Raw genomic sequence first — 17,194 nt, 5'->3', positions numbered from 1 at the left:
AACTACCATCAGAAAAAAGAAACCTTTTGTCAGAATTAAAAAAAAATCTACACTAAGAAATAGCTTTTAAATAAATGACATTTTTATTTTAAGTTGAAAGAACTGCACTTACTGAAAAACTATTAGTCTTTTTGATTGGTGAATTAAGACCCTAATCCTGTTCCTATTGAAATCAATGACAAATGTCCTACAAGATTCAGTGGGAGAAGGATAAAACCCTACAAATGTATTCCCTTAAAGACAATCATTTCATTATTTGTTTCGCCCTGCTCATTCTTTCCCTGTGCTCTCAACATGGTTCCTTTGCTTGTGCACCTATGAAAACTTTCTAATGAAGTTTTACAAAGAGGATATTGAATCCTGAACCAATTATGTGTACAGAATTTAAAAATTAGAAAACTTTGTTTGATGAAGAAACCCCCTCGGAATAGACTGTTCTTGCTCTAGGCAAAAACTGCTCCATTGAGCAATTGATTACATGGCCCTATTAAGATTAGGAATCTTGCTAGTGCAGCACTTAAGCCTACATCTAACACATCTTATCAAATTGCTGCCAGCTTTTTTCAGTATCTCTAAATTTCTTAAAAATGCACACTATCTTTCAAGAAATGATTTCTTGCACAGCCAGAATACTGACAGAAATATGGGCTAGATCCTTAGTTGGTGTAAGTCAGTGTAGCTCCACTGACATCAATGGAATTATGACGATTTACACTATGAAGGTCTAGCCCTATATCTACAAAAATATATCAGTGAGTATCTGGAACTATCTGAGGTCAGAGGATATGAATCTTCTTGACCATAATGTTTACATAAGAAAAATGGTTACTTACTTCTTGGCTTAAGTTTGTGTAATGCCCTGCCACTTATCCATTAGAAAATAATGGATTTGGCCTATTATGACCGTTATATTTCTATCTTATATTTGGCACAGCACAGTGAGATAGTATTCTGTATAGCTGATCTAATTAATATCTTTTCCTAGGCAAGGCTAAGAAAACAAAGTTGGAATTTTCAGGCCAAGTAATTTTGGAGACATAAGAGCATTTAGGAATTTTTCATTCTCTCTCTCTCTCTCTCTCTCTCTCACACACACACACACACACACGTATATTTTCAAAGTACCAGAATTTAAAAAAAATATTTTTTCTTGGAATTTTGGTAAAAATGAAGGAATCTGCCCCATGACCACATGTGACATTCAAAATTTCAGGGGGATATGTTTGTTTTGGGGAAGTTATAGGGAGAATTTACAATTCAGGCTTATAATAGGAAGCTAGCTTCAGTCTAAACTATAGGGCAGCTACCACCATTCCATTATATGCCATATGTATCTAAATTACCATATCCTTTCACTAGCCATAACTCACAGCTAATAGACAAAGGTGGTAGTCAAAACTTCAACACATCTACAACAAAAAGTTTTCATGTGACACTCTATTCTTTGAAAGATGTGTATATTGTCTTGAGATATTGCATACTATTCTCTAGTCGCTGAAACTTTTGTAAACAAACAAACAAACTGATAAACAAAAGCCAAAACAGTCTTGATTATGTTCTAAATGTGAAAATAAAATAAAAAATAAAATAGTTATACTATGTAAGACAGTAGCTATAAAAGAAGGATTGTGTCCCTTACCTTCGCAGCGTGGGACAGTGGAGCTCCACACAACATTTCCATCCTGCATAATGCAGGTTATGGACTCAGAACCTTGGGTTTTAACAAAGCCGTCATCACAATGAAAAGAAACAGAACTTCCCAGAAGGAATCTGTCTCCAAAACGTCTTCCGTTTATGGGAATTCCAGGATCATGGCACTCATTCTGACCAAAGGCTGATTTAAAAAAGAAAACAAATGGAACAAAAGCCTCAGATTATTTGTGCAAGAATGACAGCAAAAATTCTACATTAAATCTACCTACAGGTGGGATTTTTTTTAATGTGTATTTAGTGCTTGGCAAGGCACCATATCAAAAGCCTTGTAGACTGATTTATCCATAGGACAGGAAGAATCACAGGCTGCAGGAGAACAAGCCTTACTGCCAATTCACCTCCAACCTAAGTGGAACATCTCTTGGAGTAAGAGGGCAGTCTCCATGCCTACTCTACCCTTGCCTCACCCAAAACTTCCAAAAGGGCCAGTAGTTTGTAGCAAGTGTGGCAGTGTTACTTTCAAGACAGCATCTGTTATCAGACATCTCAACAAAAAGCACCTTAGACTTAGGCACTTCAATAGATATATGAAGGAGGGGTTACCAAGTAACAGATTTAATTATACATTTTTACACACATCATACTAGTTTCTTATTTTCAATATTTTTTAAATTAAGAGTTGGTTCTGAGCTGTATATATAGTAAGAGTAAACAATCAGAGATTACACAGAATGTTGGAAAACTAACTGAAAACAGTAAATCTTCAGTGAAAGAGTGTCATATGTATGTTATATAGATACTATATTTTTGCAATTTACATTAAAGACTAAGACCTCATATCTTAAAAACACATATACAGTGGTTTTCCTTCAGAAATTTAATTATCTGTTAGTCTAAACACACACATTCTTTGGTCACAATAATACAAAAATGAATTAAGAAAGGGTTTAATTAAAGTGTTATATTTAATATCAAACTAGACAAACAGGTGCTTACTTGTATAAGTGATATTAAAGCCTCTTCCAGTGGTAGAGTGATCTGACTGAAATTCAAGTCTTACTATGTGCCCACTGCTAGCCAGCTGGGAAGGGACCTCATTGCCAGAAAAAGTGCCAAGAGCTGGTAAATCAGAAATCCCATCATCCTTCACTGTAAGGTAGTCAAACTGAGGCTCCACATCAAAATCATTGAAAATTAGATGAATCCTGCTTCCTGGCTCCGAAATAATCAACCATACACAGTTCATATTGTTCCCATATTCTTCAGGGTAGTTTGGTGAAAGAATAATTCCAGATGGTGTAGTGAAGTTGAAGAAGCATGAGACTAAGAGAGACAATAACAGACTCTCAAAATAATATTTAGCAATAATACAAAACATGTTTCTTTTTACTTTTGTTTTCTGTGGAAAACGGATGGTTTTGAAGATTGGGCTAACAAATCGTGACTCCTGCTAGCTGGAGCTTGTAATGTGATCATGTTTAATAATGTCAGTCTACTTCCCTAGTCTAGCATTTATTTCAGTCTTTTAATGCATTTATGATTTTTTAGTTCCTCACATGTGGCTATATGACACTATCGGAGCTTTCAAGTTATTTATTGTTAGAAGCAAAAACAGAATCCATTTCAAGAGAGTACATAACAATAGTGTTGTGAGTTAAGTGAATGTGCATATAAGTAGTGGAGTCTGGATGCATGTCTGCTGGTTTGAAAGTAGTAATGGAGTTTGCGTGAACACTCATGTGACAATCAAAAATGACATGTGGAGCCAATTTGTGCCAGTAAGGCATAAGCTCATGTAGCGGATAGTGTAAGTCTCCACTTGCGTGAGGTGGTGGTCTGAAAGGTTCCAAAGAAGAATGCTCACTAAGGCCATGTCTACCCTAGTGAGCTCACAGTGGCATAGCTGTACCAATCCAGCTGTGTCACTGTAAGATCACTCATGTAGCCTCCCATCAACATAATAAAACCACCTCAATGAGCGGCGGCAGCTATGTTGGTGGGAGAAGTTCTCCTGCTAATAGCGCTGTGCACACTACTATTCATGCCGGCAAAACTTCTGTCACTCCGGTGGTTGTTTTTTCACAACCCTGAGTGATATAAATTTTGCCAGCATGAGTGGTAGTGTAGACATGGCCTAATCCACTTCTAAAACAGAGGCAATATATGCTCACCTCTATGATTGGCCAGCTCTGGTAGATGGTACAAGTGGGAGAAAAGGAGTAAATCATGATTCTGTTTCATTCTTTTTGGGATGGCTTACACCCCGAACACCACTAACCAGGAACAATTCCTGGTATTCAGAGTTGTGGTTGGTATCTGAGCAGGGAGTACATAGAGTAAGGGGAAGATTCATTGCACACCACACAAAGGCTGGATCTTTTCTATCCCTTACCCTGTTTCAATTTGAAATCATCGTTTTGACTGTTTAATAATACATTTTCTCTTGTCTTATAGGACTGAAGTAACTTGTTTTGAAAATGTTGTTTCCAAGTGTTAAAATGTTAAGCTAAACTGATTACTGAAATGAAAAGTGCAATTACACACACACACACACAAATTCTCAAAAGGCTGCCACACTCTTCTGCACAACCCATTTGTTCCAAAGGGTACTGCATATGCAAATTATATCAGCTGAATGAACAAGTAATAGGATCTGTCACTTGTGCATGTCCTCTGACCTGTGGAGGATCATGGGGGGGAAAAGGGTGAATGCATGGACAAAGTTGTACACACACAATTGGAGGTCTGTTGAAGCAACAGTGAAAACCTGGCCCACTGTGTATAGCAGATTTAGAAAAATTAAAAGCCTGATCTCAATTTTAAAGCAGGTTGTAATTTTAAATACATCTTATTTTTAAAAAGAAAACTGCAATATTACTAGTTTGTGAACTATGAAAACTCAGATTTGCATCAGTTTTCATGTTTTCTGAATATTTGGTGAACCATCACTCTCACTATTACTAAAAGTAGGCATGTTTTTGAAAAGGAAAAATTGCAAAAATCCACTTCTTCTACCCTCAATAATTATAATTAAATTATTAAAATAACCTATTTGTCTCAAACATAAATTTGATAATTTTTGAAACACACAAACAAGGAAACATAAAATACCTAGCCATTTTTAAAGCAAAGTTATTTATGACCCTAGTGTGGAAGTAGTTACACCAATATAAATCTGTTTATACCAGCATAGCTTACTCATATACGGGATGGGGAATAAGCTATACTGGTAAAACAGCACTAAAGGTTGTACTGGTATTGCTATTTCAGTAAAACAAAAATCTCACCCCTAACCACCACAGTTAAACCTGTACAAAAACTGCGTGTAGACCAATGTTAGCAACACAAGCCCCGTTAACTTTTTAAATTGTGCTCCAAAGTGCTTTTGAAAGTGCCCTCAAAAGATAAGTCCCTGTGCTATACTTGTAAAACTGCAAGAAGGTGTTCATTTTCTAAAAATGGTGAAGATAGATAAAAAGCATAATTTACCTGCCCACTTGCAAAGATTTACTCTGTTTTACTTCTGAATTATATAAAATGACATCATTTAAATCCATCCAAAGTGCAAACTTGACTATAAATATTTTTTATTGGTAAAAAGAAAAAAAATCACATCCACTGATCTTACCTATCATGTTCTGTGCTGGATAACCCCATATTGCTTAAATTATTATGCAACCTTATGAAGTTGTTAAAAAAAGAAAGATTTTACTGATGTGTATAGGCAGAGTACTTCACCCTGCCAGAATCACTAGATACGTGCTATGATATCCTACTGAACACTTATGTGCTATTAGCAATCTCTCAATTAGGGTTTTATTCAACTCACATTTACATTAAAAGTATTAAATGTTTCAATTAAATACAAAATGAGGGAAATAAATCTAAAATGGCTCTGCGTGATGTTCCCTGTAAATGAGCTACTACTAAGCTATCTAGTAGAGTTATCACTGAACACATCTTCAAGGTCTTTTGAAATGTTTCCCTGCTGGTGAGTTGCAAGTGCCAAAAGAAGGAATAGACTGAGGTCAAGAATTTAGTAGGAAGGAAAAATCAAAGCAATTCTTACAAACACAGCTGGGTTTGTTGCCAGACCACTGGTTATTTTGTTGGCACGTGATCATTCTCTCTCCCACAAGTTCAAAAGCTGCCTGACATTCAAAGGTAAGTGTGTCTCCATGCAGAAAACTACTGCCAGTCCTTTTTCCATATGATGGTATTCCTGGGTCTCCACAACCTCCTTTCTCAATTTCTGAATTTGGAAGAGAGAAACAAAATATTGACTATAAACATATATTTGCATACCATGCATATTTCAATACCAAAAACTGCTTCAGACATTTAGCAGTATGTCCAGAAACAACATTTAAAAATAATAATAGACCAAAAGTTAAATTTTCAAAAGCACATACTGACGTGACTTAGGATCTAATTGAAAGTAAATGGAAATGGGAATTATGTCTTTTCGAAAATTGTATCCCAAATAATCAAAACCAATTGCATTAACTGATATTATATTCCCTTTAGGAGTGGTGTGACTGTGAAAAGTAGATAGGACATCTTCTTGCTCAGCAGATCTGCTTACGAAGCTCAATCCTGCATCATTGAAGTGAATATATAGTTCTCCCATTGATTTCAGAAGGGAAAGGATGTGGCCCTCACTTCCTTGAGACAAAAGAGGTTTCACTACTTTTACTCGTGGTAGCAATACATCCAATACAGTCAAAGAGATGGATTATATTCTGTTTTGTGCATCATAGAATTTAGATAGCAATTCTTTCAAACTATGGGGCCATATTTACACCTGTGTAATCCTGGGTCTATCTGAGGACAGAATTTAAAACAATAGCAGTTTCCATGGTATAACCATGGATAGAAGTGGGTTTGCAGATTCACTGATGATTGTTTAGCAACAAAGAATACATCTTGACTCTCAAACTCCAATTTCAGTTTGCAGGGCTGTTAGTAACAGGATTAAAAAATAAAAACAAAAAGCATTTTATTGGACAGTCCAAGAAGCTTGCTATTTAATCAATGAAACACAATAAAGCTGAAACCCAATAATGATATGTTATACTCTAAAAAGTAGAACCGCAATATTTTCCAAATACAACCAACTACACTGGAAATAGGACAATATTTTAAATGATGGTTCCTATTAAGGTCAAATGTCAACTTTTGAGTAGTCATAAGTATTATAATTAAAGGCATGCTGAGGATTAACTAATACTGATGTCAGATGAAGTTAAACATCAAATGTTTGTAACTATCAGCTGGTAATTAATACAGACATATTTTCTTGTGAAACCTATTTTAAATGAGAATATATATATATATATATATATATATGTCTTTCCATACATAAAGTAAGCTTTTTTGTTACATCCATAACAAATAAATCCTGGCCTCAGTGAAGTCAATGGCAAAACTCCTGATTTCAACAGGGCCGGGTTTTACCTAAGAGTCTTTATAAGAAATGTTATCAGGGATAACAACAATCTTCCACCCTCACTGAATATTATTAAATATTATTGATTCTCCAACTCTATTAAAAAGATAGCTATTGTCAAATACTACTAAATCTATCATGTGTTAAATCCCAACAGCTTGGATATATGACGACATTCCCCTTCTCCAACAGAAATGTTTAATATGCAAAAGTTAATCAGGTTTGATTTATTACCATAGGTGTAGCCAATCCACTGTGTTTAGAGTCTTTAAAGCAGAGGATCTCAAACTTTTTTCTGTTGACCCCTTTCACATAGCAAGTCTCTGAGGTGACCCCCCCACTTAAAAATTAAAAAACACTTTTTTATATATTTAACATCATTATAAATGCTGGAGGCAAAGTGGGATTTGGAGTGGAGGCTGACAGCTGGTGACCCCCCATGTAATAACCTTGCAACCCCCAAGGGGTCCCGACCCCCAGTTTGATAACCCCTGTTTTAAAGCATCTATGATCAGATTGCTGATGAATATGCAGAAATGTCTGCCATACATATCACCAGAGTACATGTAGTTCATCAGCAGAGGCAGATTTGTACATATTTTCCTGGCAAATGCAAGATTGATCTTTGGAGAGAAAAAAGTATCAGTAGCCACTCCACTGAGGAGCTCTAAGTAGTTTTGAAATCAGCTGCTATATTTAAAAAAAACCAAACATTGATATCACTAGAAATCATACCAGAAGCCAGCATCAAAAGAACGTTCACCTTTTGTGAACAGTACATGAATATATATAAACAGTTATAAATGAGGAACTGCATCTCATTAAAAACTGGTAATACCTACAACAAATGCCATGACCACTGATCCACTAAATCTTTATTGTTACAAGCAGTTGTACACTATAATTTAACCTGACTATGCTAATGAGTCAACACATTTTAATGGTAAACTAACATGAATAATCAATACAGAATTATTATAGCCTGCAGTAGAGTAGAAGCTAAAGGCTCAGTTCAAGTATGGCTTAGCAATGAATGATCCTAAGCACTACATTCCAAAAACTCTATCCTGTCTTGGGGCAAATCAGAGCTGCATTGCCTCAGAAGGAGCTTTAGAAGCACAACGCCTGCTGGAGCTTCACAGAAGCACAGCTGATGACTCATTCCTTAAGAGATTGCTTAGAGTTCTCCCTTCCATGTCCAACCAACTTTGCATTACCCAAATTGAACAGATATCAGAAAACTGGGGAAGAGAACTAAGATTTTCACAGAAGCTTCTTAGAGTTAACTATCTTAAGCTTGGTCTACACTACGACTTTAGGTCGAATTTAGCAGTATTAACTCTATTTAAGCCTGGAACCGTCCACATGACGAAGCCCCTTTTTTCGAATTGAAAGGGCTCTTTAAATCGATTACATTACTCCACCTCTGATGAGGGGATTAGCGCTGAAATCGGCCCTGCCGGATCGAATTTGGGATAGTGTGGACGTAATTTGATGGTATTGACCTCCAGGAGCTATCCCAGAGTGCTCCATTGTGACCGCTCTGGACAGTGTTCTCAACTCAGATGCACTGGCCAGGTAGACAGGAAAAGGTCGGTAAACTTTTGAATTTCATTTCCTGTTTGGCCAGTGTGTTTGCAGAGCTCATCAGCATGATGTGCACATTGCTGGGGCACATTGCCCAGCCCGTACTTTGTGAGAAGTCTATGACCATGTCCCTCTTGTCACCGCGCTGCCATCTCCTCCTTGCCTGGTTTTGCACGAAACAATTGTCTGCCGTTGCTCTGACGGAGGGAGGGGCGACTGACGACATGGCTTACAGGGAATTAAAATCAATAAAAAGAGTGGCTTTGCATCAAGGAGAAACAAAAACAACTGACACATAGAATGGCCCCCTCTAGGATTGAACTCAAAGGGTTTAGCAGGCCATTGATTTCACAAAACAAATTGGGTCAATTTCTTGTTTTGATCCATCTATCTTTTACATCTTAGGCTGGCAGCAGATGGTGCAGTATGACTGCAAGCCAAAATCTCACAACAAGTCAGTAGCAAGAGGAAGGAGTCCTGATTTTTATTATCTTACTAAAAAAAATAGGCTTCTCAACTTCCCCACATTTTATTATTTCTTTCAAAAAGATGATCGAGAGGTGACTTGATTATGGTGTGCAAGTGATATCTCTAAGGAAAAATACCAGATTCTAAAGGGCTTTTTAATCAACAACAAAAAGGCATAACAAGGACAACTGGCTGGAACCAGGGACACCAGAATTGGGGAGACCAGGGAAGCCATTCACCTCCCCCCACAACTTTTCAAATTTGGCATACATGTTTATTAGCCACTGTGTGGAAGTACAGAAAGAACTGACAGGGATTTGTAGTGGATCTTAATGCATGACAGTCTTTGTTAGCCAGAGTTAGGCTAGCTGTAGCCCTAATAACGCGAGATTTGTAGAAGCGAGGATTGTGTGAGGCGAGTGGAAAAGAACTGTGTGAGAAGTTGTTTTTCGACCTTGTGCAGATAATACGATATGTAGACTGGCGTCTATTTAGAAGTGAGAAAAACAAGATATCAGGATGACCTATGTATAAACAAAATGCAGCTGTTGCTTATTATTGTCTGTAACAAAAGTATAAATGTTTGCTGTAATTGTTTACCTGTTGAGAGACCTGTCTAGGAAGAGGAGACCCTATGTCCTAGTACACTCTCTCCCTGTTGTAGCTGCTAAACAGAATAAAGTATCTGACTCTGCTGCACCCAAACAAAAAGCGAGAACTGAGTTTTTCTCCGACAACTGGTACAAATTACCAACAGGAATGGTGGATTCTCCATCTCATGAAACCTTCAAGTCAAGACTGGATGCCTTTCTGGAAGATATGCTTAGACAAACACTCAATACAGGAGTAACCAGTCAAAATGACATGGCCTATATTATACAGCAGCTCATACTAGATTAACTAATGGTCTCTTTTGCCCTCAAAAAAAATCTATGAAATCTATAAAAAATTATTTTTCTCTATCAAAACTACTCAACATTACTACATCATGCTGTATTATTAGTCTGAAAGTAGAACAATGAAAATGACCTCTACTTGCTTTAATTTTAGATACATTTTATAAAATAGATCAATAACTTCTACCTTTGTCCAAGAATCTCTGATTTTTGTCTCACAATTGCCATGACCAAAAACAAAATACCCCAACCCCAAACCAAACATGAATTCTATACATTTTAGAAAACTCTCTCTCTCTCTCCCTCCCCTATAGGTAGTATTTTTATAAATTTCTTATTGAGTCTCCTTCCAAAAATCTTTCCATGTACTCTTGTCCCTTAACAAACTTTACTTAAGATGTTTTTTCTTCTTGTAAATAGACTCATCTATAGCCCTGGAGTGATAAAACTGACAAAGCTTTGCTATAAGTAGCCGCCAGTTTTTAGTAGTAAACTCTAAGATAATTACTTGACGTTTGTTGATAATTATTTTGTAAAGAATAAGTATAAATGTGTGTCTCAGGGCAAAACTCCATGGGCAGCAGAACAGAGTAGTTAGGACTTATGTCTCTTCAGGTAATGTTCACTTTATTCTTAATTGCTTTAAAGAGCATAACAAAGACTGTAACCCCGACTCTCTTTCTGTTTCGCTGATTGTTATTAGCTGTAGCCCTAATATTATTAGCTATAGGGACAGTTTCAGAGCTGTTCTAAATTAGGCATGTTCTGGCAGCCACAAACAGTGGTAGAGCAGTGATGTTCTGGCCACAAACCCTTTTGCTCATCTGTGCCCTGTATGCCAAGTGCTGTGAGTGGAATGGTAGTAAAGAGCAGGTTACGTCAGGTGTATGCCACCTAGCCATTTTCCCAAGCCAAGAAGATTGTTAAACCAGCTTTATGTCCCTTTTTCAGTGTCAGAGCAAAGCAAAGGAACTAGAGAGTTGTCCAAAAATCTGACCTTATATATTTATACATAAGGAATATTATTTGGTTATGTTTGCTCTCTATGTCAAGTATTGTATTTTATTTAATTATTCCCAATACTTTTTATATACTTTTGTTTTGTTACAAACTTTACTTTCATTGTTTGTTTTTATGCCTGTCAGCTGATTGTCAGGCACTAGATTAAAAAACTAATTAGCAAAGTGACTGAATTAACTGAGGATGAATCTTGCACATTATTTCAACTCAAACTCAAACCAGCACCCCACCCTGTGGTTTGCAGGCAATCACTGCACCAGATGTATGAAAAGGGATCCTCCCTCTGGCCAACCTAGGAGGAGCTGTGCTGAGCCTGTCTCAGTTAGAAGTTCCTTTTGCATAACTCAAACCTAGCATAGAAAGCTGTTAAAGTGAAGAACATCAAAATAAAAGCTATTCAGTGTTGTTTTGTTAACCTACTTAAAGTGGCAATACAAACTCCATTCCTTTAGGATTATTCTCTGTACTCATTCAAACCCAGATTTCTTTTGATCTAAATGATTAGAGCTGTGTGAACTTCATGACGTTTGCAAATAAGCTCTCAAACTCCATTTGAAATACCAGCTTCCTCTGCTTACCTAAAATATTAACGTGAATCTTATTCAGTTCTTTCCAGCTTTTATGTTCTCTTTTTCAGTGGTTTGGGGAAAGGCTTTTCATCTTGTTTGTAAACTAGCAATAATAACCAACTTTGGGGGCATATTCTCTTCTTATGTGGGTAGAGTGACAAGATTAAACTCTCCCACACATTAAGATGAGAAGATTGTACACATTTAAATTTAATCAAATTCCTTTTCTGCCATTTTGTTTTATTTTCAAGAGAGGAATTATGGCAGTTTCAAAATAACATTTAACCTATGATTAAGGAAGAACTATGGGTAATGTGAGGGTGTTAGACAACAAACCAAGCCTTTCTAGATGAGAAATCTTTGCATTACTTGAATCTACAAAACTGAAAGATTCAAATAGTTGATCAGTGATTCCATATTATAACTTTTGTGGTTTTGATATGGTTAGTTATGGCAGTAATTTGACATAGAATCATAGAATTCAAGATCAGAAGGGACCATTATGATCATCTAGTCTGACCTCCTGCTAGATGCAGGCCACATAAGATCCACCACCCACCTTAGCAAGCGACCCCCCCCCCCCCTGCTTGGAAGGAAGGAAAAACCTCCAAGCACTGCCAATCTTCCCTGGAGAAAAATTCTTCCGACCCCCAATATGGCGGGGTCAGCTGAACCGAGCATGCGGGCAAGACTCTCCAGCCATCTGAAAAAAAAAAAAAATATCATATCATTGACCCATTGTACTATTTACCAGTGTGGCACTTAATTGACCTATTGACTAAGCCCGTTATCCTATCATACCATCTCCTCCATAAACTTATCTAGCTTAATCTTAAAGTCATGGAGGTCCTTCGCCCCCACTGTTTCCCTATGGCTGTTCCAGTATTGCACTCCTGATGGTTAGAAACCTTCGCGTAATTTCAGCCTGAATTTCCTGACTGACAATTTATATCCGTTTGTCCTCGTGTCCACATTAGCACTGAGCTGAAATAATTCCTCTCCTTCCCTGGTATTTATCCCTCTGATATATTTAAAGAGTGCAATCATATCTCCTCTTATCCTTCTTTTGTTAAGGAAAACAAACTGAGCTCCTCAAGTCTCCTTTCATACGAAAGGCCTTCCATTCCTCGATCATTCTAGTGGCCCTTCTTTGTACCTGTTCAGTTTGAATTCATCCTTCTTAAACATGGGAGACCAAAACTGCACACAATACTCCAAATGAGGTCTCACTAACGCCTATATAACGGGACTAGCACCTCCTTATCCCTACTAGAAATACCTCGCCTAATGCATCCCAAGACCGCATTAGCTTTTTTTTTACACCACATCACATTGCTCATAGTCAGTCATCCTACGATCAACCTCCTACCTCCTCCTTCTCCTCCTCCGTTACTTCCAACTGGTGCGTCCCCAGCTTATAACTAAAATTCTTGTTAGTCATCCCTAAATGCATAACCTTACACTTCTCACTATTGAATTTCATCCTGTTACTAATACTCCAGTTTACAAGGACATTTTTTTCCTGTTGCTGGACTGTAATTACACACTTCCGATTAAGCACCTGTTACCATTATGTTTTCAAGCATTACAGCTGATGTTTTAGTGAAACACCATAATCTGACAATAAACCACATGTAAAGAGAATATTAATAGCTATTACGACAACTTTAACCTAAAAAAATTAATAGCATATAACATTTTAATGATGTATTTGCATAAATAGATCTGAATCAACTATATATTCACTCGTCTATACTTCATAAATGTTTTAAACAATATGGCAGATGCAACAAAGCATATTTTTTGTTGTGATGTTCAATTTAGAAGATACCGCAAAGACAAATACCCTTACAGTTTTGTGACCTTTTCCAAAATTCAGCTTCGTTATTCAAAGGACAAAATTCATGAATTCCATACTGACCATAAATAAGTCAATACAGTATTTAGGGAGGCTGAGAGTTAGAAAGTGGTAACTTTAAAAAACAGCATGTTGGACAGTTGTAAATAAATATTCATGTAATCAGGAAATTTAATCAGGATCCTTCGGGAACATGGATGCTCTAAATTGTCTGCAGTGAAGGCAGACACCTGCAAATCCCCTGTTAAGGAATAAAGGAAATTCAGTCTCAATCCATGACTTCAGATGCAGCAATCTCTGAGATCACTGATCCTTGGCAGCCTATGTTTATGGTTCAGCAATAGCCTTTAAAGGCTATGAGGGAACGGGGTCCAGATTTTCCTTTTCCAGAAGCAAGATTGCTAGGGATAAGGTATTATCCAAAAATAAAGGATTCTTTTTCATGAATCCAGCTTGGAATTTCCAAAATCTGCTTTTGGTTTGTTTCTTTGTAAAATTAATGGTGGGAAATTAATTGTAAGAGTATGTACCAAAATGAGCAAAGCTCAAAGATATATCATTTTAATCCTATGTACACACAAATACTTTGCAGCAGGCTAAAACATCAGGATTAATCATTGTATGCAGATCCTGACATAAAAATTAAATCACTTTGCTATATAGTGAACACACAAAAGATTTCTACCAGTTTGAAAGCTAGAAACTGGTTACATTTTTCCAATGAACAGAAACATGTTGAGTCATAATTTCAGCTTCATTGAGGGTGCTTCGGTGGCCCAAAGCATCCTTAAAGCCATCTTAATTGGCAAGTGGATGATTCTATCAGTGTAGAGGAATCTTGAAATAATGCAAGGACAAAATAGCTGGTCCCATACCACCCACCCCTCTCACATAGGTTAAGAAGAGTAACCTATACATTTCTCCATCCCAGCCATATACTCCCACTCCCTCCATTGGAATGGTCCCTTGGGACTGTGGGCAGCTTAGAATAAAATGCAGCACCTCTGAGGCTGCTCTAATTTATAACAGGGACTAACCCAACAACCAGCCACAGGAACAGGAGGATTTAAAAGGTGAGATAAAGTCCCCTTTGTGGCTCTTGTCTCCAAGAGCTGTACTGAGCTCAACCTGGATGTAGCCCAAAGGTGCCCTTAAAGGTGATCACTGTAGTGAACTTTGCTTATGGATTTTTTCAAGTTGTTAAATATTGTCATCTCATAGTGCAATTCAATAATGAACTAATTACTTCAAATACAGTGTATTCAGCAAAACAATATTTAACTTGTTTTCCTAGTATATTGTCACATATCTGTTAAGTATTTGAACAATGAAACCCTCCCTACTAAATAATGTAGTGCTTTGTCATGAAGCTAAAACATAACATAATAAAAGAACATTATACTATTTTAGATTTTTTCCCCTGACACTAAGGTCATGAACTGAGTTCTTAGTTCAGAATGAAAATGTTACACCACAGTAAACCAAATATTGCAATTAAAACAAGTAAATCCAGAACTAAAATTGTCATTTCCACTTTAAGTAAGCACAAGCATGAAAGAGTTCATATCTGAGTTATTCTAGCCACAAAAATTACTTGCTTCTGTAACCAAGGGGAGGCAACATAGATTAACCAGGCTATCCATTGCCCAGAACAGTTGTATTTGTGAGAACTGACAGATGCTAAGATAGAAGCAAAAATAAATAAATAAATAAATAAAAATTCCATTCTTTATCTCCTACCTGCCACATAAGAGTCTTATAAACATAATAATGGTCATATTGGGTCAGACCAATGTTCCATCTAGCCCAGTATCCTATCTTCCAACAGTGGGCAATGTTGGGAGCTTCAGAGCAGTGGCTTTCAACCTTTCCAGACTACTGTACCCTATCAGGAGTCTGATTTGTCTTGCATACCCCCACCTCACTTAAAAACTACTTGCTTACAAAATCAGACATAAACATATAAAAGTGTCACAGCACACTATTACTGAAAAATTGCTTACTTTCTCATTTTTACCAATAAATCAACTGAAATATAAATATTGTACTTACATTTCAGTGTATAGTATATAGAGCAGTATAAATAAGTCATTGTTTGTATGACATTTTATTTTGTAGTGACTTTCTTACTGCTTTTTATGTAGCCTGTTGTAAAATGAAGCAAATATCTTGATGAGTTGATGTACCCCCAGACGACCTCAGTGTACTCCCAGGGGTACATGTAGCCCTGGTTGAGAACCAGTGCTTCAGCGGGAACGAACAAAACAGACAATCATTGAATGATCCATCCCCTGTCATCCAGTCCGAGCTTCTGGCAGTTGGAGGGGCACCCAAAGCCTGGAGTGGTATCACTGACCATCTTGGCTAATAGCCATTGCTGGACCTATCCTCCATGAACCTAAATACTTCTTTTTTTAACTCAGTTATACTTTTGGCCTTCAAAACATCCCCTGGCAATGAGTTCCACAGGTTGATTATGCATTGTGTGAAGAAGTATTTCCTTAGTTTTAAACCTGTTGCCTATTAATTTCAGTGGGTGACGCCTGCTTCTTGTGTTATGTGAAGGAATAAATAACATTTCCTTATTTATTTTCTCCTCACTAGTCATGATTTTATAGACCTCTAGCATATCCACCCTTAGTCATCTTTTTTCCAAGCTGAAACTGTTCCATACCCATAATCATTTTTGCTGCCCTTCTCTGTACCTTTTCCAATTTGATTTTTTTTGGAAGGGTGGGGGGGAAGGGGGACATTGAGATGAAGTGACCAGAACTGCACACAGTATTTAAGGTGTGGACATACCATAGATTTATTTAGTGGCATTAAGATAGTTTCTGTTTTATCTATCACTTTCCAAATGGTTCCTAACATTCTGTTCGCTTTTTTGACTGCTGCTACACATTGAGCGGACATTTTCAGAGAACTATCCACAATGACTCCAAGATTTTTTATGTATAGTTGGGATTATGTTTTCCTATGTGCACTGCTTTGCATTTATTAACATTCAATTTCATCTGCCATTTTGTTGCCCAATCACCCAGTTTTGTGAGATCCATTTATAACTCTTCACAGTCTGCTTTCAACATAAATATTTTGAGTAATTTTGTATCATCTGCAAACTTTGCCACCTCACTGTTTACTCCTTTTTCAAGATCATTTATGAATATGTTGAACTGCACGGGTCCCAGTACAGATCCCTGGGGGACACAGCTATGTAGCTCTGTCCATTGTGAAAACTGACCATTTATTCCTACCCTTTGTTTCCTGCCTTTTAACCAATTACTGACCCAGTCCTCTGCGTCTTTTGCCACCAAAGCTCTAGCCATATCTATTCTACTACTTTAGCATACTTAGCCTCACAACATCCCTGTGGAGTTCAGAAATAATATTAACCTGTTTGACAGATGGGGAACAGGGCACAGGGAGACTAAATGCTAGGTTCAGAAAGGGACCTTTTAGCCACCTAGAAAATCACCTACATAGGTCAAAAGCTGCTGAGAGGGGTTTTGTGAATACCAGTGGCAGGTAAATCTGGGATTTAGGCACCTAAAGTGGAAGTTAAGTATCTACATCCCTTTGTGACTCTAGCCCTAAGTGACTTGTTGGAGTTCACACAGGAAGTTTGTGGTGGAGCAAGGAGTTGAATGTGGCTCCCATATCCCAGACTAGCACTCTAACTGCTGAACCTTTCTTA

General features: G+C 37.2%; 1 protein-coding gene across 16 annotated transcripts in view; it reads right to left on the bottom strand.

Annotated features, from left to right (window-relative positions):
* The window catches only part of CSMD1 (CUB and Sushi multiple domains 1), a 1,616,238-nt gene that overhangs the window by 491,261 nt on the left and 1,107,783 nt on the right, over positions 1–17,194 (bottom strand). For 15 of the 16 annotated variants that reach the window (XR_005595828.1, XM_039529047.1, XM_039529050.1 and 12 more), the window contains 3 exons: positions 5,723–5,905; positions 2,650–2,976; positions 1,640–1,834 (listed from right to left, as the gene is read on the bottom strand). Coding sequence is in view for 15 of the 16 variants with exons in the window: in XM_039529047.1 (XP_039384981.1) it covers positions 1,640–1,834; positions 2,650–2,976; positions 5,723–5,905 (705 nt within the window). In the remaining variant the exon portion in view is untranslated. The remainder of the gene's footprint in view (positions 1–1,639; positions 1,835–2,649; positions 2,977–5,722; positions 5,906–17,194) is intronic. The other variant, XM_039529053.1, reaches the window with a different exon arrangement.

Source organism: Mauremys reevesii, linkage group 3, assembly GCF_016161935.1.
Source record: "Mauremys reevesii isolate NIE-2019 linkage group 3, ASM1616193v1, whole genome shotgun sequence".
Taxonomy (NCBI): Eukaryota; Metazoa; Chordata; order Testudines; family Geoemydidae; genus Mauremys; species Mauremys reevesii.
This window is presented reverse-complemented; position numbering and strand designations above follow the sequence as displayed.